The following is a 24,067-nucleotide window of genomic DNA, read 5'->3' on the forward strand; positions in this document are numbered from 1 at the left end:
TGGCAGCACTTATATGTAATCCAAATGACTGGGTATGTGGCGTTTCCACTTATGTTGTACATTTTACCAAACAAAGTACATGTTTACATCATACTGGGGTTGATTTACTAAAACTGGAGCACTCAGAATCTGGTGCAGCTGTGACTGGTAGCCAATCAGCTTCTAACTTCAGCTTGTTCAATTAAGCGTTGGCAAAAAATAACAAATTGAAACTGAGTTTCTATGCAAAGCTGCACCAGATTTTGCACTCTACAGTTTTAGTAAATCAACCCACTAACAGAATAGTGCTTACTTACATTTTTTTTTTTAAACCAACACCTCCTATTTCCAAAAGGTACAAAGTCATGTCTTCTAGAGGAGGATCAGTATGAAACATGAGGTGGCATGAGCAAGCAATTCAAATACTCTGACCTAGACAAGCCACTCAAGAGTATTGAAGAGCATAGTAAATGTAGAGCAAACAACGATACTAGTCTGGAGTAGGGATTTAAACATATACTCTATATGGCACATTGAGGAAAAAAAAATATATATATATATACACACACAAATAATCTGTGTCCACTACCACTGTCAGTATGCTGAATATAGCCCCGATTTTAATTAAAAAAACCCCAAAAAAACAAACGCAGGTTCAGAATAATTAAGGCGTATTCATACAATAGGTTCAAAAATGTGTTTTTTTTTTCAGCCCTCAAGTGTCACCCTATAGCCTCCAGCACACAAAAGGGGAAACATCTATAAAAATGCAATAAATGTTCCACTGTAGAAGTGTACCTATTCTTTTTGTTCCTCATTAGCCAATACTTGCCCTCAAAAACATGCAACCCAAATTATTCTACAGTGAGCCTACATTCCAAGAGGTAGCAGGTTTTTAATAACTAAGATGTTGGGTAAAGTGCCCTGTGAGCAAACTGCGAACATGTAGAAAAAAGTATCATTAGGTAAGGTGTCATCACATCACAAAAAACAGAGATCACATATTCTGTTGTCACAGTTTGTAAGTCCACGTGATTAACCACATGGCATAATAGGAGTCAGGTCAGTTGGAGCTGCAGTGCATCATGATAGGACACAAGCAAAAAGGATTATGGCAATAGAAAAGCGTAAAAGTATGTCAAAGGTGACATAGTTACACATTGGTATTAAAACCTGCTTACAGAAAAATATTAAAATACTGGATTTGAAGTTCTAACTGAAGAAAAGGTGACCCCTTTCACAATTCTGGAAAAAAACTAAACAAAAAAATATGCTTGCTTAAAAGTATAAAAAGTTTGCTCAAAAATTCAACTCAGATATTTCTGGAGTAACTGCTTCCTGATATTTTTGCTTTATATTACAGTAAAAATACTAGAACAAAATGTCAATATTGGCTGTCTTACTAAGACGCGCCAGTCATTTTACAATATAACCGACTATAGAACTAAGCTTAAAAAATGATTGAGATTGAGATATATATATATATATATATATATATATATATATATATATATATATATATATATATATATATCTCAATCAAAGTATTGGCTAACTGTACAAAATGAAACGGTTTCTGAAAATCTTTAGTTCATTTTTTTTTTATAATTAAATAGTTGGACACAAAAGAAGTCTAAAATAAGATTAGATGTTATAGTATAACGGCAATGTTAATGGTTTCATAATGTTTTTTTTTCCCCCCCATTTGAAAACTCTAGAGAATCCTCCAGTACATCCAGTTAGTTTAGCTGTAGCTTAAGAAATGAGGAAATTAATGTCGTAGTACATATGGGAGATGAATATGAACACTAAATAGCTGTCTGTGAAGGTTTAACAGGCAAACATTTCTATCATACCACTTAGGAAAGAGAAACAGAAACTGGGTTAGTCAGAACATTATAGTAAAGATGATCATGGCACAAATACGTAGGAAAAGGGAAAGCATGAGTGAACCATGAATGTGTCCATGTCACACAAAAGGGGAAAAATCACAGCATACACAATCCATTGCTGAACAACAAAATATTAGAGGCCCAGTGGAGTTCATCACTTTCAGTGAAGCTCTCTTTCTGCTGGATGCTTCTCAGGACAGGAGAAGAAAGGAGATTAGGAGAAAAGATGGAGTCCGTAGCATGAACAGATCATCTGACGTCCGGAAGGGAACTCTGGCTAGGCAGGGGGATGGCTCCATTGTTAGGGTGGCAGTTCTGCCTCAGACTTTGGAAGTAGGATGCCTGCACTGGTTTGTGTCCCTGCAAAGCATGAACAGCCTCCTCAATGCTGAACCAGCGGCGCTTCCGCCCTATAAAGACGTGACTTGAATTATCTTACATTATGATCACAGGTACTTTATCTAAATTTTAAGTCAATCGTTTTTTAGGATTATTGCAAACTTCTGTGAAAAGGTTTATCAAGCATACTTTTTCAAATATATAAAACTATCTGCAGATTAACTTATCCCACATACCGATGCTAACAGAATCCTCCCAATCATCCAGGACCTCGGTCACAGTCAGGACATAGACAAATGTTCTGTGCTTCCTCTCAAAGTTCTGTAGAGAAATACATTTTGAAGAAAAAATAAAAGCATCTTTGCATGGACAAAACATTTTTTCTGTAAAATAAAGTCCAATTGCTAGTTCATTTAAAATAGGATTTTTACGACAGCTTGCCTGTAAAATCCCTTTCTTTGCATTACATCACGGGACACAGAGCCATAGTAATTACTATGTGGGTTATAGGCCATCTTCAGGTGATGGACACTGGCATGCCCAAAATTAAAAAAAGTGTACTTCCTATATGATGGGAGTACCTCAGTTTTGTAGCAAAGCAATACACGTGTATACCAAGAAGGGAGGGACCCCTGTGTCCCGTGATGTACTTCAAAGGATTTTCCAGTTAAGTTGTCAAAAATCCTAATTTTCTTATCGTGCCTCACGGGACACAAAGCCATAGTACTTAATATGTGGGATGTCTCATAGCAATGCCAACTGAAAAGAGTGAGAAACAAAAAAAGGAGGACACCAAGAGACTAGAGGACTCATACTGCAACCTGCAGTACACTGCACCCAAAGGCGATGTCCTCATGCCTTTTACATCTACTTGATAGAATCTGGTAAATGTATGGATTGAAGACCAAGTTGCGGCCTTGCAATTTTAAGACATGGAGGCTTGGTGATGCACTGCCCAAGAAGCACTAACAGCCCTGGTGGAGTGGGCTTTTAATATGAAAAGGAGGAATTTTCCTCTTTAAACCATAAGAAATAGTAGTTTTCAATGCTGTCTATCCTCTTTTAGGACCATCTGGCAGCATAAACAAAACATTTGTTTACGAATCTGAGCTGTCACTTTCAATAGACCTTGACTGCTCTCATCACATCAAGAAAATGTAGTGACCTTTCTTCCACAGAAACGAAGTTCTGGAAAAAACTGAAGGCAGAACAATATCCTGGTTTAAAGGAAAACCCGATACTACCTTCGGTAAGAATTCAGGATGAGGCTGCAATACAGTCTCATCCTTAAGAACAACCAATACGGCTCCTTACAAGAAAAAGCAGCCAACTCTGATACTCTTCTTGCAGAAGGTATGGCAACCAAGAAAAAAAAAAAAAGAAGATTCAGTCAAAAGGACAAAAGGGAATAACTCGTACTAGCTCCAAAAAAAAAAAAAAAAAAATGCTGGTTCTGACAGGACTAAAATTAAATCCCAAGGGTTCATGGGTGACCAAACTGGAGGATTAGTCCCCACTATCCCCTGAATAAAGTTATGAACCAGGGAGAGGGAAGCAAGTGGTTGACGAAAAGAAAGATGGCCTATGACATATTTCCTGGGGTGCCAACCCCTGGATTTACACCAGGAGATATATGCCTTCCAGATACTTAACTCTGGAGGCCGGTTTCCTAGTAGTTAGCCAAAGTAGAACTACTGAGGCTAACCGCCCACAATCTTTCAGAATGTGGGTTTTAATAGCCAAACCACTAAATTTAGCGCTTGTAAGGTAGGATGGAATGCCGGACCTCATGAGAGAAGGTCTGCCATAGTTTTAGGGTCCAAGGGTCTCCCATCGCCATCTTTACGATCTCGGCAAACCAAGATCTCCTGGGCCACAAGAATCACCTCCCTTCTTGCTTAATCCTGTGAAGAAGGCATGGAAGCAGCAGAACAGGAGGGAATGCATCGGTAAAAAAAAAACTTATCCCACGGAAAAAAAATCAAGGCATCAGTTTCATATGCCCCCGGATCCCTTGTCCTTGACAAAGTTCCACATCCAGAACTCCCCATCTTCTGCTACATCAACAGAAACATGTCAGGGTGAAGGGACCATTCTCATGGGAACAATTGTTGGCAACTTAGTTTTGCCAATTCACTATTCCTGGAATTAAAATTGCTAATAGGCAAGGAATGTTGTTTTCTGCCCAAGATGAAATATGATTCACCTCTTCCTGGGCTGCACGACTTCTTGTGCCCCCTTGGTGAATGATAAAAGCCACAGCTGTGGCACAGTCGGATTGCATCCTGATCCTGACAATTCCGTAGTTTGAGCGTCTAGGCCTCGAGGACCAGGCGTACTGCCCGAATCTCTAGATTATTGATGGACAAGGTCATCACTGATTTGGACCATTTACTTAGGACAGATGCTTCTTCCAGGACTGCTCCGCAGCCCAGAAGGCTGGTGTCTGTTACCACCTTCCAGTTAACTGGTAGAAAGGATTTCTCTTTTTGAAGATTCTTGGATATCAACTATTATACTATACTATACTATATTGGGGCTCTGACGCACATTGAGAGATAAACGCATTGGGAAGCCCAGAGCTTGGGCCTTCTTGTTCCCAGTTGAAGTCACCATCTTTCCCAACAAATTCATGCAAAGCCGAATAGAAGTATTCTTCTTTGACTTTAGTAACTTAATCAGTTCCCTTATAGAACTGATTCTTTCCTGGGGGGGCTGTCTCAATGATCAGCCCCCAATACTGCAATCTCCTTGATGGACTTAAGGAAGATTTCTCTAGGTTGAGAATCTAACCTAGTTATTCCAGGTAGCTAACTGCAGTGACCAAAATTTGGATTAAGCAAGCTACCGAATTGATCTATGAAGAGAAGATCTAAGTAGGCTAGTATTGTTATACCTTGAGCCCTTACCCTGGCTAAAATAGGAGCCAGGACCTTTGTAAACACTCGAGGTGGAGTAGCTAGAACGAAAGGCAGAGCTACAAACTGAAAAAGATTTTCTACCTTGAAGCGTAAAAATTTCTGGTGATTGGAAATAAAAATAAACCAAAAAAACGGTACATGGAAAAAAGCATCCTTGATGTCGATTGATGCCAGAAGTTCTCCCCCTTGTAGGACGGAGACTACTGAGCGGATTGTGCGCTTGATCCAAAGCTAGAAAGACTTATTTTCATTGGATCTCTGGGAACATTTTGATCTGAGAAAACGAGGAGATGGGAACTCTGACATTGTTCCTACCAGACCCTTGAAAACTGTAGAAGCCTTCCCCCCACTCAAATGAACGGGGGCGCCCTTTCATAAGGCTTTAGTATCTTGTTTAGTGGGTTACCTCACCCAGGTCCTCATTTGACCCTGGGACTGGCCCTGAGATGTGCTTCTTCAGCATTCAAGAAGTAAATTTAAAAGAAAAATACTTAAACTTCTTAACTGGAAAAAAGGGAACTTTTCCCATTAGAAATTCTTTTGATATACTTATCCAGATTGTCTCCAAATAACTGTTCACCATAAAAAGGAAAATTGGCCAAGAGTTTTTTGCATGCCGCTTCGGATGACCATCTTTCAACCATAGGATTCTATGCACATGTACCAGCCTTAGCATGAGCCGTGAGGCCTGGAGAATAGAATCTTTCATAGCATCAACTGTAAAATACCGGCCAAACCCTGGGCCTGTTGATCAGGAATAACTGAGTACCTCTATAAACTGGTCCTTTAAAGACTGAGATATTCTAAAATCCAGCGCAGGTTTGAATGACTGAATCTGTGAGTGAAAGTTTTTTTTTTTTTTGTTTTTTTTAAAAGGAACTCCAACTTCTTATCTGTTGGACCCTTTAGCATATGAGCATTGTCTGCTGGACAACTCAGTTTTTTGTTTACAGAGATTATAGCAGCGTTAATTGCTGGAACTCCCCATAAAACCCTTCCTCCATAGAATAAAGTATTGAGAACTTTTTTAGAGGAAAAAAACTGTTTATCTGGGTGCTCTCACTCAGAATACATAAGCTTTCTTAGCCATGAATGGATAGAAAAAGCATGAACAGATTGGGGGGCCTTTAGTGAACCCAAAGTAGAAGTGGGCTCATCAACTGACTGCGTTACTGGCAATAAAAACGTGGAGCGGATCAATTCAGTGAGCGACTGTAAACAACCTTTCCTGCGAGCTTGATACTTCACATAAGGTTCTTCGGAAGAGGAGACATCAGCCTCTTCCTGGTCCTAGAGAGAAATTTGCCATCCCTCGCACCTTGTTCCTCAGTATGAGGGTCCTGAGCAATGGACAGGGACGTGTTATGCTTAGTCCCACTCTGGGATGCGATTAATGCATCAAACTTTTACTTTTAAGTCTTATTAGAGCCCTTTATTGAGTTTTTTTTTTACCCCCCCTTCTACCATAGCCCGATGCACAAAGCAGAGGTACTACCAGAAGGAATGCATCCACTGCTTGAGAAATAGTTTAGCTCTGTCGCTGCTATTAATGCTCAGCTTGATGCAGTAGTAAAATGTGTCAAAGGAATGCCTGTGTCCCTCCTACAACATAAATAACACAATGGTGCTTAAAAAAAAAAAAAAAAAAAAAAACACCCAGACCTTCTGGCACTGGATGTTGGAGGATGCCAATGCCATGCTAAACCCTGCCCCCCCCCCACCGTCTACAGCGCTCCCCCCTTTCCCCCCCCCCCAAAAATAGCTTTTTCCTGCGTGAGCACGGTCCCCTGATCCGGAAGGAAGGAAGGAGGAATGGCGGAGGGGGGCCTGCATACCGTTTGTGAATTTTATTTTTTAAACCTTTGGCGCCCTTTCTCCGAGAAGAGGGGAAGAAAAAATGGCGCGGGGGGGTGTCCGGTGGGGAGAGGGAACCCCCCCCCTCCAGACTTACCGAAGGTCTTGCTGCACCAGAGAAGAGAAACTTGCTGTTTCCTGGACAAACGTGAGCTCTCTGAGAAGCATGAGACGTAAGTGCTCAATACAGCCTCCAGTGGTGACACATAGGCATCACAGCATTTACCGATTTAAAGGAGACATAAAAATTTTTTTTAATTTTTTTTAAATTTGTTAGCCGCAGGGTTTTCTGTAGTAAACCAACAGACCCAATCTTCACCCTTCATGGTGGGTTCCGTTAAACCTTCAGGAGCTGGGGATTCTCGAGGAAACCCACAATCCTGGACCTGTAATAGCACCTCAGCCAGTAAAACTTTATGGCCTTACTACCAAAAAGTACTGGATCCTGGGGTCCAGCTCTCAAAAAGATATTTACAGGCAAAACCTAATTTCTTTGCATACGAGGCACGGGTACCATTCAATTCGGCCAATTCTTGACTCGTGACCAACACCTTAGACACTGGCGAAAAAAACTGAGGTACTACCACCAGTGGGAGGGGTTGTATAGGGAGTGCACTAATTAATTTAGGGCGTGCCAGTGTCCATCACCTGAAGGTGGCCTATAATCCACATAATAACTACTATGTCCCAGGATGTACTTTATTTGTATTGAATTTGTATATATGCATTTAGGTGCTTTATTCATAATATTAATTACAGTAATTTACACTTATAAATGGATGTTGGCACCCCAGATGTTTTGGAACTACATTTCCCATGATGCTCAGGCACTCTGTGGTGTAGTTGAGCATCATGGGAAATGTAGTTCCAAAACATCTGGGGTGCCAAGGTTCACCATCACTGCCTTAGTCCCTTAGCACCTGGCTTTCAGCAGCCATGCCGTTAAAGCCAGTGACAGTAAAGCAGGATGAAGTATTGGACCTTACGACTGAAGGTCCTCTCGCATCAGCAGTCGCCAAAAGGAACACCCGCCACCATTCGTACTATGTCGGCATACCATGGATGCAGAGGCCAATCAGAATTACCGAAATCCCCTTGGCCTCCACTCTGTGAAGCAGACGTGGTAGAAGTTTGAGTGGGGGAAAAGCATAAATCAGTCGATAATGCCCCCATGGAGCCACCAACATGTTTGCCCAGGGATCCTTTAACCTGGCCACAAACCTCTGTACCTCCCGATTGAGTCGAGAAGCCAGGAGATCCACATTTGGCGTGCCCCACCTTAGGCAAAGGAGCCGAAATACATCTGGATGTAGCGACCATTTCCCTTGGTCTAGCATCTGACGACTTAGGTAGTCTGCTTGCCAATTTTCTACGCCAGGAATGTACACGGCTGACAGCCGGCATGCGCCGCTCTGCCCACCGCAGGATGTGAGCGACCTCCAGTGCTGCAGCCAAGATCCTTGTTCCTCCTTGTTGGTTGACATAACCCACCGCCGTGGCGTTGCCGACTGGATCCTGACCGGACGCTCCTGCAGCCTCTGTGACCATGTGGAAAGGCACCGCCTGATTGCCTGAAGTTCCAGCACGTTGATCGGCAGGCGGGATTCTTCCTGGGTCCACCGATCCTGGGCTGACCGTACGCCCTAAACCCCCCCCCCCCAACTGGTCACACTGGCGTCCGTTGTGATCACCATCCAATGAAGAAGGAACGACTTTGCGGACCGAAAAAACGGCAACCTCTGCCAGAGCAGGGAGTCCTTGACTAGCTGGCTCACTCGAATTTGACAATCCAAAAAGGACAACGGAAATTTGTCCCATCTTGACAGGATCTCTTTTTGCATGTCTCGAGTATGGAATTGAGCATATGATACCGCCCCGAAAGTGGCTACCATAAGACCCAGGAATCGCATGCAAAAAACGCAGTGAAGACCACCTGCGAGACACCAACAAATTCACCTCAGCTTGAAGAGTCTGCAGCTGGTCCGAAGGAAGAAAGACTCTCACCTCCAAGGAGTCCATAAGCAGGCCCAAGTACTACAGGCATTGAGTCGGTACCAACATCAACTTCTGTAGGTTCAGTACCCAACAAAACTCACAAAGAGTTTGCATGGCGATTGCCACATCCTCCCTTAATTCTGAGGCGGAATCTGCCCTCAGAAGGAGGTCATCCAGGTAACCCACGATTGCAATCCCTCGCTGCCTTAGCAGAGCCAAAATTGGGGCTAGCACCTTGGTGAAGACCCTCGGTGCCGATGCCAAGCCACAAAGGAGAGCTACAAATTGGTAGTGCTTGTCCCCGACCGCAAATTGCAGAAACTTCGGATGCTTGATGCATATGGGGACATGCAAGCATGCATCCTTGATGTCCAGGGATATCAGAAAATTCCCCTGATGGAGTGCAGCGACCACTAAGCGAACTGATTCCATCCTGAACCTTTGTACTTTCACAAAACTGTTGAGGGCCTTGAGGTCCAGGACCGGACGGACCCCTTCCTTCTTTGGTACTACAAACAGATTGGAGTAGAATCCCTGAAACCTTTCAGGCATCGATACAGGTACTATCACCCAGCATGGCAGCAGGTCCTGTACTGCCCCGAACAGGGCCTCCCGATGAGCAGGAAGAAGATGAAGGTTGGAGGAAAAAAAAATCAGTTTGGCGGACAAGAAAGAAACTCTCTTGTACCCTGAGGAAACCAATTTGCAGACCCACTGGTCAGAAAATAGTGAGGTCCACCAGGCTGCAAACTCCAAAAGACGACCCCTCAACCGAGAGTTGGGTGGGGGCAAACCGTCATGCGGTAACAGATTTGCTCACAGGCTTGTTTGGCTTGCAAAACCAGGGACGCTTTTGTCCATCAGCAGGAACCTTGTCGGACTGGGAACGCTTACCTGCCTACCCGGACGAAAAATCTGTTTCTGAGTGGAAAAGGAGGGACCTTGCCTACGGCATGGCTCCTTCCCTTTTCTGAACTGTGGGAGTAACATCCCCTTATCCTCAGTAACATTCTTAATAATGTCATCCAGCGAGGCTCCAAATAGACTATCTCCCTGGAAGGGCAAGTCCGCCAGTGCTTTTCAGGCAATGTAGCACTACTGCGGATACTAAGGCTCTAGAGAGCAAGGGGTCGTATCTAAGGCCGCATCACAGACATACTTAAGGCCCTGCACCAACTGGTCTGCCAGTTCCACGCAGGCTGGGGAAGCCTGTTGCTTCTCCAATTCATGGTGCAACAATTCAGCCCATTCAGTAAGCGTCTGACACCAGGGCCGTGGCCAACACTGGCCGCAATGCTGACCCCACCACGGTAAACATGGACTGGGCACCTGCCTCAGCCCTTCTGTGGGCAGGGTCCTTGACAGCAGGAGTCTCTTCCATCGGAATCGTGGTTTCCTTATTTAACCTGGATACCAGGGGGGGGGGGGGTCAACAATCAGAGGAGATGAATAAATAAATAAAGTCGCGCTATGGAAAAATCAAATCTCCTAAGTGATAGAAATATGTGAAATAAATTGAAAATAAAATAAAAATTGGAGAAAGGAAAGGAAATATACTGGGTTAGAGCTGCCTGTGCCTGAAGCCCTCACTTCCTTATTGGGGAGGAGAGGGAAATAAAAATGTGAAATAAAAAGGTTATGGCGCTAAACCCTATTAGTGATGAGGTGAGTTAACTTATCAAATCCTAGTGTTTAATTTTTTATATAAAAAGAGAAAGAAAAAGAAAAAAGCTGTTGGTGATACCGTGAAAAAAATATCCTAAAGCAATTTTATCCAAAACAAATTGTGTGTGATTAATGTGGAGTCAGCATTCATGTTCCATTATAATAAAAACAAAAATTGAGTATTAAATTATCATATGCGTATCAGCCTACTAAAAACATGTAAACCTTCATTAAATGTGCAAATTAGTGGAAATAATGTTAATATTCAACAGTATGTTAGTGTAAAACAGATTGTGCAAACATGTGCAAAAAATGTGCAAAAAAGCAACTAAAGGTCAGAACAACCAAGGATCAGAAATAATTTAACCATAAAATCACATGAAGTCGCTAAATGTGCGAATGGACAATATTTTCAACCAATAATCGCATTAAGATGCATCTGTGTCCAATATAAGTCCAAAATTAATATTTGGCTTGATAGTGCTGCCTCTTCAGACTATTGTTGTAATTGTTACAAAAAGTCAATGGGGGGTATTTGATTTACTCGTGCAAATAGTGCGGGCTTTCAATTAGAGAACTTCATCCCCGGTGCGCCACTCTGTGCTATAGTATGTGAATGCTCTCACCAGAGTTAATGCCCCTGTGGGGCTGGATGGACCTTCACAATGTAAGCCACTGTGTCGCTCTCTGGCTGCTGCTGGTGCACTGGGTGAAGCTTCGTTGTTCCGTCCGTATGGTATCCAACGTTAATTATATAAGGGAAGACATATCCATAGTGTAATACGTTCTTAACCAAATCGTTCGTTTATTAATATTAAAATCTACTCACATTTTACATTAAAAGCATGTGCATATAGGAAAAATTCCGCCGTTCGTCTCAAACGAGTGCACACAACGTAGTTAACGTTGGATACCATACGGACGGAACAACGAAGCTTCACCCAGTGCACCAGCAGCAGCCAGAGAGCGACACAGTGGCTTACATTGTGAAGGTCCATCCAGCCCCACAGGGGCATTAACTCTGGTGAGAGCATTCACATACTATAGCACAGAGTGGCGCACCGGGGATGAAGTTCTCTAATTGAAAGCCCGCACTATTTGCACGAGTAAATCAAATACCCCCCATTGACTTTTTGTAACAATTACAACAATAGTCTGAAGAGGCAGCACTATCAAGCCAAATATTAATTTTGGACTTATATTGGACACAGATGCGTCTTCATGCGATTATTGGTTGAAAATATTGTCCATTCGCACATTTAGCGACTTCATGTGATTTTATGGTTAAATTATTTCTGATCCTTGGTTGTTCTGACCTTTAGTTGCTTTTTTGCACATTTTTTGCACATGTTTGCACAATCTGTTTTACACTAACATACTGTTGAATATTAACATTATTTCCACTAATTTGCACATTTAATGAAGGTTTACATGTTTTTAGTAGGCTGATACGCATATGATAATTTAATACTCAATTTTTGTTTTTATTATAATGGAACATGAATGCTGACTCCACATTAATCACACACAATTTGTTTTGGATAAAATTGCTTTAGGATATTTTTTTCACGGTATCACCAACAGCTTTTTTCTTTTACTTTCTCTTTTTATATAAAAAATTAAACACTAGGATTTGATAAGTTAACTCACCTCATCACTAATAGGGTTTAGCGCCATAACCTTTTTATTTCACAAATCAGAGGAGATGTCCACTTATTCAGGAGACTCTCCTCAAAGGGGTAACGAACCGCCATGCGTTTCGGGACTGAAAAGGCCCGCTGCGGTTTTCCCCACTCCTTGTAAATAAATGTATCAAAATAAGTTGGGTAAGGATACACCTTAGCAGTGTGGGCCGGCTTATGGGACCCCAAAAGGGACTGACACCTCTGTAGATTACCCCCGCCATATCCTCCATCTTTAGGGTATCCCGCACCGCTGTTATAAGTGCTCCTACGAGCGCCTTTTCCTGCGCTGACCCGGACACAAAGTCATCCTCACTGTCCGAACGGTCCTGGCTTTTCCCCAGAAGATGGTGGGGGAGGGGGCATTTTTACCCCCCGTGCTCCCACACGCCACTTCCACCCTGGCAACAAAGGCCTCCAGGATCACCGACAGAGTGTCCATAGGCACCGCAGGTACAGGGGAAACAGTTGCAATAACAGGGATGTCTGTGGAAGAAGCACCAGCTTTTGGCGCCATGCTCACCCACACTGGCCTGTCACCACTTACCTAAGTTACTGACCTAAGGCAAGTTACACAAAAAGTCCACCCTCCTAACTGCCAGACTGAGGGGCCCCCCGCAGGACTCACCACCCTGACCCAGGTACTGCGCTGTGCTGCTGCTGTCTGCTCTACCGTGTCATCCACGAGGTGTCCATGTGGAAAGCGCGCTGTTCTAGAAGGAAACAAGCACCCAGCACTAGAGGCAAAACTACCTGAGGCTAGTAGAAAATGGCCGCTGGCATCTCAGCAAAAACGTCTGAGGGCACCAAGAAAATGGCCGCAGAACTACTAGAAAAAAAATGTCTGAAAGGCAAAAAACTGGCTGTGGCCACAAAAAAATGGCCGTGGCCCCAGGAAAATGGCTGTTGAGCACGCGACGGCTTCCCCACATGTCTCACACAACGCAAACATCCCACCGTGGCCCAAAAACAGGGAAGAGGACAAGTGGACCCCCAACACCCAGCACAGCCCCCTGCCAGGACCCAGAGACCCCCCCGGAGGACCCCCGGCCAGGTACGTGCACCGCACCCCCATGTGCCCAAACAGTGACCCATAGTATGGGGAGGGAAGGGACAGCGAGAAAAGAAAAAAAGAGTGAGAGACCCCCTAGTCGACCTCCCAGGGAATGTCCAGCTGCTCCATCCTGCTGAGACAGGTGGAACCATACTTACACCTCCTGCAGGGACTGCTAGACGCATTCCACAGACAGACCCATCACCCGAGCAGTATGGGGTGGCTGTCGGCCACGGCACACTGTGACACGGACAGCAGTAGCCTGGTCATGTGTGTGCCCCGGAGCATATAGCTCACTGGCCACCCCTGGATTAGATAGAGCATGTTGAGGCTGAACTAGCGCGTAGCTAGGGCCTGCTCACGCTCGGTGGCCAGGCTGAGGAGACTACAAGGATCTATATTATCCAGCCTGTCATCCAGCCCGGCTGTTGACTGTAGATCACAGAAATCAAAAATACAGAAAAAATAAAAAATTCCCAGGACCAATGGTCCCACCGGGAGCCAGGCCTTTCTCCTATACTAGGCACAAAAAAAAACGGGAGCTGCTGAATGCAGTGTGAGGGATTATAGCCAGTAGGACCGCCCCCTGTGCAAGTGTTGCTGTTTTTAACACTTTCTGCCTAGTCCTCTCCTAAAGCGGCTATATAACCCTAAGGTCAAGAAGAACTGCTGTGTCTGTCAATGAATGATAGAGAAAATATGAATGCAAATCTATACACTAGGGGGAGAACCTCTGGGGGAAATCAAGATGATAGGCTCAGCAATGGCATGCAATACCAAGCTTCTGCTAAGCAAACAGAATATTGGCATGCTTTAAAAAGGGGGATTAACTCAAGAGATAAAACGGTAATTCTCCCACTCTACAAGACTCTGGTCCGGCCTCACCTGGAGTATGCTATCCAGTTCTGAGAACCAGTCCTCAGGAAAGATGTACTGGAAATGGAGCGAGTACAGAGAAGGGCAACAAAGCTAATAAAGGGACTGAAGGATATTAGTTATGAAGAAAGGTTACGAGCACTGAACTTATTCTCTCTGGAGAAGACATGCTTGAGAGGGGATAGGATTTCAATTTACAAATACCATACTGGTGACCCCACTTTTCCACAGAAGGAGTTTAATAAGAATTGTGGCCACTCATTAAAATTAGAAGAAAAGAGGTTTAACTTTAAATTGTGTAGAGGGTTCTTTACTGTAAGAGCGGCAAGCATGTGGAATTCCCCTCCACAGGTGATGACTTCAGCAGGGAGCATCGATAGTTTAAAAAAACTATTACATAAGCACCTGAATGGGGTACAGGGATATACAATGTAATACTGACATATAATCGCACACATTGGTTGGACTTGTGTCTTTTCAACCTCACCTACTATGTAACTATGGCAGCTGCCCAGGTCTGTTAACATTGTCACGACTCCGTTTATTTCATCCCAATGAAGCATTTTTAACTTGCCTCATCACATTCGAAAGGTATTCTGTTTGTCAAATGCAGCTACCAAAGTCAATGGGACCATGCCTCAACTGCGTGGCAAACACCTGGCACGGGGTAATGGCATGGAATTTCTATGTTAAATCTGCATTTGGATTCTAAAAAGCAAAAAAAAAAAAAAAAAAAAAAAAGAAGGGGGGCAATAAAGGAGGTGGCAGGGCTGAACACCTGCAAACTGCCGTTCAAATCACTTTTCAGAGGGTCCAAGGCCCATGTGAGAGAAGCCTAGGGGAGCTTCTTCAAAGAATAAAACTTCCAGGTACAGAACATACTGTAATACTTTGCTCAAAGAAATTGTAAAACTTTATAAGCCACGTTAAAGTGCAACTACAAAGAGGGGAAATTAAAAAGTATCAAGAATCACTGGTTCCGCATCTCTTAAATGCTGCAAAAAGACTGATACCTAAGAACTGGCAAAAAGAGGAAAGTCCATCAATTTGGGAATGGATTGACGCAGTAGAAGAAACTCACCGTATGATTAGGCGAAGGGACAGCCGCGATGATAAGGGATTGATGGTAGTAGATAAATGGCAAGAGTGTAAAAATTTAAAAAAAACATGGAGCTATGCTGAGCATATAAGAATATAAGAAGGTAAATAGAAGTAGATTAAATTTCCCCGCATAGTGAGGTAGAAGAGGGTGGTGGGGGGGGAAAGGTAGAAGATGATGGAGAGAGATAGGCTCGCATGAGTAGATCTGATAGTGTTCATTTAACTTTTTTTGAAAATGAATAAAGGAATTTTTGTATTATAAATTAAAATATAAAGCTACAATGATGTGAACATGAGGATAACGTAAATGAACGTAAAGCTGATTAGGCCTCATGAAAAATTTGCTGAAGTAGCACAAAAAAAAAAAAAAAAAAGTGCAACTACAAGGCAAAACTTTTGTTTTTAGTTTTTTTTTTATAGCATTGAAAGGGATTAGAACACCTGTTAGTTTTTTTTTTTTGCTGTCTGAGCCCCTGTTAAGGAGATTCATCCTCTTCATTTGTACAGTTAACCACTAAACAAAAAGTAAATCCCAAATTGTAGGTTGACACCAGAACAGTAATAGAGGGGAAATCTTCCAATCAGCACACTAGTTCTGGTCACCCTGGAGTTCCCTCAATTTGGAGGGATTTCTTATGATTTTGACTATTGGACAGAAGGTGAAGGGAAATAACTTCTATGGTACAAAGACAATGAGTTATAATCCTCAGTTTTACTGAAAATGAAAAAAGTTTTGCCTTTAGTTACAATTTAAATGACAGTTATACATACAAATATTATTTATACTGAAATTTCCATTATTGAATTGTTTTAATACATAAAAAATGCTTTAGATCTAAAAATGTAATGTGTTATCTTTCTCAAACTTTATTTCATTTCAACATTAACAAAGGTTACTTACTTCAAACACACCCAGCATACGACCCAGTGTGCCTTTAACTCCAGCCTATTGGAAACAAGAAGTGTCAAAGAAAATCTAGTTATAAAACAAACAAAATTCTGCCAATACAGGGAATGCTTAGTAGTGTTCACAACTCAAAAATTGTAACCTGCTCAATATTCCTGTATGTTAAATGAAGGTGTCATTACAGAACAAAGAGGCTGCCGTTACTCATCTCCTTCTTAAAAGGCTAGTCGCTTAACTCACTCTAGCCTCAATACTTTGATTACTGATCAGGAGCAAGACTGTGGATCAGGAAAGAAAGAGAAAGCCAGTCCTTATCTGCATACCTGTTTGGTCAGCACTTTAAAATGATTGAAACCAAAGGGTTAGTATTTTCAGGAGAGACCAAGAATTGTAGCCTTAAAGCGGAGTTCCAGCTGCAAAACATCTTTTTGTATTTTTTTTAAAAGTCAACAGCTACGAATACCGTAGCTGCTGACTTTTAAAAAGGATGCTTACCTGTCCAGGGAGCCTGGGATCTCGTCCCCCCCCCCCCCCCCAAGGGCGATCCGTCCATCAGATCAAGTGCAGATCCATTTCAACTAAGGGAAACCGGAATTGGAGCCTTCAGGCTTCACTGCGGGTTTCCTACTACGCATGCACGAGTCGCGCTGCATTTCCTGAATGGCCCCATCATCTTCTGGGACACACAGGGGTCCCAAAAGGCAGCGGAGGAGAAGAGGGCCTGACACATTAGGCTGTGGCGAGGCTGGGATGGAAGTACACAAGGAAGTACACAAGGTACTTTATAAAAGGAAAGGAAAAAATAATAATAAATTATTCAAAATCGAGTGGTGAAGGGGTTGTCATTCCTTTGTCTTAAAGTTGTAAAAAAGTGTCAATTTCTACAAGTTAAAATAACGGTGCCTTGCTCCAGTCCCACCATGGGCACATTACCCCAAATCCTGCTTTTGTTTGTAATGGTATTGGGACCATTGTCAATATCAATGCAAAAGGCATATACCAATGGAAAGAAGTATTAAAGAGTCAATATATTTACAGCTATGCCGAGAGAGAGAGATAGAGAGATAGAGAGATAGAGAGATAGACTCCTCCCACCTAGTACAGGAAACACATTATAAATGACCGCCCATAGACCCTCAGTATTAACAAATAACCGAAGGCACAGATAAAATAACACTTCCATTGGTGCAACCAACTTGCTTTACATAATTATTCCTTGGAAACAAGGGGGGGGGGAGGGGGGGGGAACTGGTGCCATCCTGGAAAAGAGCGCTAACAGGTAATAACCACGTTTTTGCCCAGTCATCTTCCAGGACGGCTTACAGAGAGGACAAAATAGAACTACCTGATCAGGGTGGGACCACACCTTTAAGCATCTTCCTCCCGACAGCCCATTTCTGGTTAAAGAACAGGCCTGGTCAGTAATGTTTCACAAAGATTTGGATGCTGGATCTGTTAGCTGTTTAGCAGATCTAGGAAGAAGAAGTGCTGACCTTTTTAGTCGAAGAAGTGGCCCCTGCTCTGTTGGAATGAGCTTTGATGTTTTCTAGAGTTAACAGCGATGATGCCTGGCAAGCTTCTATTATTGCATATTTCAATCAGCTTGCGATAGTAATATTTTGACGCCCTCTTGCCTTTATATGGGCCCCAGAATAAACAAACAAGGAGGTTGATCTGCAAGCTTTAGATCTCACCCTATGTAATCTTCAGTCAAGAGGTATCAATGGACATCTAGATAATAGGCCCTTGTATTTATCCAGTGAGATTTCTGCCACGACGCTATATAAACCCAAAATGCATATGCCCATACCTATGACCTTTCTCCCTTCTAAATGCTGGTACGGCAGCTATGGGTGTTTGAAAAGGAACTGGGTAAGAATGAACCTGACAATTTTATGAAGGACAGGTGCTCTGCCCAAAGAAGAAAGTCTGACTTCATATGGCATATTGTGGTAAGCTATGCTGACCAATTCTTTAGGAGACTGAGCCTGTAGCAGTAACAGAACATTTACATTGACGTTATACGTTATATCTATTTTGTTAGGGTGGCTGTGTAAAAGAGATATACTGATGTTTTTAACATATACAGAGTACTGATGATTTTAACATATACAAAAGTATGGAACAAAAGCATACCCCATCAGGATTAAGGGTCAGAGTGAAAGCAAGATGTGATACTACATCTACAGGCCATATTCCTGCCCATTAGTGCGGTAAGGTATGCATTACACAAAGGGGCTGTCTGCATCTGCAGCAAAAATGGCCTGTTATACCACTGGTCATACCAACTTATACTACTGCATAAATCCTAAACCCTAGGAAAGATTATAGTGACCCTATCACTCCAAATAAATGGCTCAGTGTTGCAATCAATGTATAGCTTTACATATTCAAATACAATGTTAAGACTTCCCAGGAGGAATAACCCCCCCCCCTCCCCAAAAAAAGGACCTTGAAGAGATTATATAAATTATATTATATATATATATTTATATTATATATACACACACACACACAGTGCCTTGCGGAAGTATTCGGCCCTCTTGAACTTTTCAACCTTTTGCCACATTTCAGGCTTCAAACACAAAGATATAAAATTATTTTTTGTAAAGAATCACCAAGTAGGACACAATTGTGAAGTGGAACGAAATCTATTGGATTTTTGAAACTTTTTTAACTAATAAAAAAAATGAAAAGTGGGACGTGCAAAATTATTCGGCCCCCTTGCATTAATACTTTGTAGAGCCACCTTTTGCTGCGATTACAGCTGCAAGTCGCTTGGGGTATGTCTCTATCAGTTTTGCACATCAAGAGACTGAAATTCTTGCCCATTCTTCCTTGCAAAACAGCTCGAGCTCAGTGAGGTTGGATGGAGAGTGTTTGTGAACAGCAGTTTTCAGCTCTTTCCACAGATTCTCGATTGGATTCAGGTCTGGACTTTGACTTGGCCATTCTAACACCTGGATACGTTTATTTGTGAACCACTCCTTTGTAGATTCTGCTGTATGTTTGGGATCATTGTCTTGTTGGAAGATAAATCTCCGTCCCAGTTTCAGGTCTTTTGCAGACTCCAACAGGTTTTTATCCAGAATGGTCCTGTATTTGGCTGCATCCATCTTCCCCTCAATTTTAACCATCTTCCCTGTCCCTGCTGAAGAAAAGCAGGCCCAAACCATGATGCTGCCACCACCATGTTTGACAGTGGGGATGGTGTGTTGCGGGTGATGAGCTATGTTGCTTTTATGCCAAACATATCGTTTTGCATTGTGGGCAAAAAGTTCGATTTTGGTTTCATCTGACCAGAGCACCTTCTTCCACATGTTTGGTGTGTCTCCCAGGTGGCTTGTGGCAAACTTTAGACAAGACTTTTTATGGATATCTTTGAGAAATGGCTTTCTTCTTGCCACTCTTCCATAAAGGCCAGATTTGTGCAGTGTACGACTGATTGTTGTCCTATGGACAGACTCTCCCACCTCAGCTGTAGTTCTCTGCAGTTCATCCAGAGTGATCATGGGCCTCTTGGCTGCATCCCTGATCAGTCTTTTCTGAGCTGAAAATTTAGAGGGACGGCCAGGTCTTGGTAGATTTGCAGTGGTCTGATTCTCCGTCCATTTCAAAATGATCGCTTGCACAGTGCTCCTTGGGATGTTTAAAGCTTGGGAAATCTTTTTGTATCCAAATCCGGCTTTAAACTTCTCCACAGCAGTATTACGGACCTGCCTGGTGGGTTCCTTGGTCTTCATGATGCTCTCTGCGCTTTCAACAGAACCCTGAGACTATCACAGAGCAGGTGCATTTATACAGAGACTTGATTACACACAGGTGGATTCTATTTATCACCATCAGTCATTTAGGACAACATTGGATCATTCAGAGATCCTCGCTGAACTTCTGGAGTGAGTTAGCTGCACTGAAAGTAAAGGGGCCGAATAATTTTGCACGCACCACTTTTTCAGTTTTTTTATTTGCTAAAAAAGTTTAAAATATCCAATAGATTTCGTTCCACTCCACAATTGTGTCCCACTTGTTGGTGATTCTTCACAAAAATTTTAAATTTTATATCTTTATGTTTGAAGCTTGAAAAGTTCAAGGGGGCCGAATACTTTCGCAAGGCACTATATATATATATATATATATATATATATATATATATATATATATATATATATATATATATATATATATATATATATATATATTATATTATATTATATAAAATCGTTTGTGAAACTTCTATGTCCGTTTTTCCTGAGAGATTGCATAAAAGGTCTCAGTGACCAGAGATTTTCTCTAAACCATTTACATATCCTGCTGTCTATGAACATTAATGCATAAAGACAACCTATTGCTGATTGCACAAGACAATGTAAAAGGTCAGGTAAAAGCCTCCCAATTCATACAGCCACATATAAAAATGAGGGCTAAACTTCAAAGCAAGTAATTTGAACTATTAGGCTCCATTTCTACTAGTGTGACTTGCTATGCGACCAAGACAGTCACATGACAAGTCACAGACCATAGATTACAATGTTTCAGTGACCTAGAAAAAGTCCCTGCACTACCCCAGAGACTGAAGTTGGATCAAAGCTGCACCCAACGTTGCATCAAAGTCGCACTTCAAATCGTGTAACTTTTGGATCGCAACAGTGGAAATGAAGCCTCAGAGAGTCAATATATTATATTGCATATGAGGCTATCCATGCAAACCTTGCATGGGGGTTATGCCTGTCAACTGAATGTTTCCAGATCCACATCTAATGTTTCCAGATGCACATCTGTTTCCAGTTCAGCCGAGGAGTGGGTTATTGCCCAAATCCAAGTACAGAAAGTCCTGATTAAACCACGGCAGCCCCCACTAGGCTGTCACCTCCCCTCGCTAAAAAAATAAAAAATAAAAAAAAGGGGAGGAGTGTAATTGATGGTAGACATGGAGTAAGCAAAGCACATGCACTGGCATGACCCAAGTGTAGGAGGGAGTTAACAGGTTGCAGATTTTGCTGATCTCTGAGTTTGCCAGCACCAGCTCTGCAGACTGGAAGTGTAAGGGGCTTTGCCTCCAAATGACCACACTATTGGTGGACAGGAACACAAAGCACATTCACAGTGTTTGTAGAAGGCGTGCAAACACCTACAGCAACCAATACCCAAAGAGAGAACATCCTCCTAAAGGCAATCTGCGAATATTATAGTAGGTCTCGTGGTGGAACCCGAGTACATGGGTAGTTTTGCTGACCAAATAAAATCTGCTCCAAAACTCCTGGAAAGATCAAGGTCTGCCTACTGCATCATCCCCCACCTGTTCGTGCTCCTTCCCTGGTGTCTGTTGATGATGGCACCAGGGAATACTTGCACGACTACCCTATAGCTGTCCATTGAGGGGGACCTGATAGTTCACCTGCCTCAGCAGACAAGCGCCCCTCTCCCCATCTGAAAGTAGTCAGGGACTGTGTATGCCTCTGCTCCAGCCAGGCAGTACGCCTTTCAAAAGAGATTTGGGGAAAGCCAGCGACCATGATCCATTCATATTGATCTGCAGCAAATATCGAGAGCTCAGCCAAAAAATGAAGATATGGTGGTTGACCAAATTTGAGTAAGAAGAGGGCTCCTCTAGAGCCTCAGTGCCTACGAGGATAGCTGCTTCTCCTCCGGCAGAGAAGGAAGCTTTGTGAAACTTAAGACGAAGTTTGTCATTCCTTTATCAACACTCTCCAGGAATCCTTTTAAAGAGCGTTGCAGCACTGGAGCTGGTGTCCAGGCAGTAGATAACCTGTACTTGCAGGCTGTGCATCTGTCCCTTAGGCGGTTCTCCTTTTGCTCCCATCCCTTGTCCTACGAGGAGAGGAAACAAGGTGGTATGAACTTTTTACAAGGAGAGAAAGGGTGCAGACTATCACCATATGACCAGCAGCCAGCCACCTAGGGAGACCCAAATGAAGCAACACCGCCAGTAGGGAAAAAAGAGGGATACACACAGCCAGACTCCCCAGACCAGCCCTGATAGTACAGAGAATCCACCCAAAACCCCTGGTGCCCCCTACACCAGGGAGTAAAAAAAGGAACCCCCATTTGCCTCTTTCTTACCTTAGGTCTGCAGGTGTCCCAGACATGTGTGCCCTGCAAGCACCAGGACACCATGAGTCCGCACTGTCCCCCGGAAGACTCACCGGAGTCAAAATCACACACTGCGAGTGTATCTGAGCCTACAGGTGTCTGCTGACCAGACTCCCATGGAGAGAGCGGGGTCTCCTGAAGTAAAAATTCAATACTCCCTTTCAGTGTAGCCTGAACGAGCCCGAGCTATATGCCCCCCCCCCCCCCCCCCCGTTTTGGGATGCTGTAGCTAGGAGGCCCCTGCTGCCTAGCACGAAAGCCTAGATAAAAATAACAAAAACTTCTTCAGAGTTCCTGTCTGGCCGGAGGACACACATATACCGATGCGGTCTTTCATAATGCGGATCATGTGTTTCTGTGCTAGGTGAAAGGAGACTCTTCTCTGTAAGCCATCCTGGAAGATGACTGGGAAAAATGTGATTGAAGACAGATGCAGCATCTTTAGAAGGAAGCCACTAATGACAACATCAATATTTTTTTCACAGCATGAGAACTAACCATTTAATTCCACTCCAGGAGAGTACTCAAACTTCTATACTACGTATTTCCCAAATATTTATTCAAGAACTCCATTATAAAATTGCAGTTCTAGGTTAAGGGCCGGTTCACACAGCAGGCGAGGCGAGGCGACTCCGACTTGCCTCGCCGCGACCTGCCGCGGCCTCAGCGGCGACTTGCAAATGACTTCTGTATAGAAGTCAATGCAAGTCGCCCCGAGGTCGCCCAAAAGTAGTACAGGAACCTTTTTTCTGAGTCGGAGCGACTCGAGTCGCTCCTCTCAGAACGGTTCCATTGTACAGAACGGGGGCGACTTGCGAGAGCGAGGCGAGGCGAGTCGTGTCGCCTCGCATCGCCCGCTGTGTGAACCGGCTCTAACAATTCCGTATAAAGCTGGCAGGCCCTAAAATAAGAAAAAACAAAACAAAAGAAGAAAAAAAAACAAGCAGGAGTTCTTGGCTTGCCTATTGTTTAGTTATAACTTACCACTGAACTTGGTCATAAAAACTGGATCTTTTTCTCCAAACTCCATTGATTGCTTTAGAACTGGAAGCAGTCTACCCATACAGTCTGGATCATAACTACAACACTCATTTTAATTGAATTTCTCACAAACCACCATATCATTTTTTTGAGGGGGAATTCCCCCCCCCCACACACACACTTTCAGCAACGATCAAGCTTTTGGTTCTAATAAATTTCCTAAGTTCTTGTCTACCTGCCAAAACTATTTCTTTCTGCATGGCAAATTTCTCTAACTACCCTAGCCTTGCTTTACCTTTTCTTTTCTTATTCTCAATCTAGTTGGTCTTAAACCCCAGACTGCATATTTATCTAGCTCATAAGGTGATCAGTTTAACACACATTGGTCTGAAATAAATGTGACCTTTAAACCTTGCTTGTATATGTAAACATGTATGTATGTAATCGGGTTTTACTTGTATTTTTTTATTTATTTTTTACCTTCAAGGATTGGTATGACAGTTAACATAAATATACTGTTTTTGATATGTTAACTATCTATAATTCTGCTACATTATAGACCAGGAAACCTAAACATTTCATTTTCTTTATGCCAATCCACACTTTGCCAAGGATATGCTTGGTTTTATTGTAAACTGCATTATGTTGCAACGTGTACCGCGTCTGTTGCATCTATGAACAGAGCAGCATATTTATTATTCTACTCAATA

At 42.8% G+C, this 24,067-nt stretch overlaps 1 protein-coding gene across 1 annotated transcript in view; it reads right to left on the reverse strand.

Moving 5' to 3' along the window:
* Window positions 1-1,590: 1,590 nt before the first annotated feature.
* NUDT3 (nudix hydrolase 3) overlaps window positions 1,591-24,067 on the reverse strand; it is a 69,500-nt gene continuing 47,023 nt past the window's right edge. Inside the window, exons 3-5 of the mRNA XM_077481419.1 lie at window positions 16,260-16,304; window positions 2,447-2,531; window positions 1,591-2,281 (exon numbers count right to left, since the gene is read on the reverse strand). Of these exons, the coding sequence (XP_077337545.1) occupies window positions 2,121-2,281; window positions 2,447-2,531; window positions 16,260-16,304 (291 nt within the window). The 3' untranslated portion in view covers window positions 1,591-2,120. The remainder of the gene's footprint in view (window positions 2,282-2,446; window positions 2,532-16,259; window positions 16,305-24,067) is intronic.

This window comes from Lithobates pipiens, unplaced genomic scaffold, assembly GCF_037356315.1.
Source record: "Lithobates pipiens isolate NorthernLeopardFrog02 unplaced genomic scaffold, aLitPip1_a1.2 Scaffold_16, whole genome shotgun sequence".
In the NCBI taxonomy this organism is placed as follows: domain Eukaryota; kingdom Metazoa; phylum Chordata; class Amphibia; order Anura; family Ranidae; genus Lithobates; species Lithobates pipiens.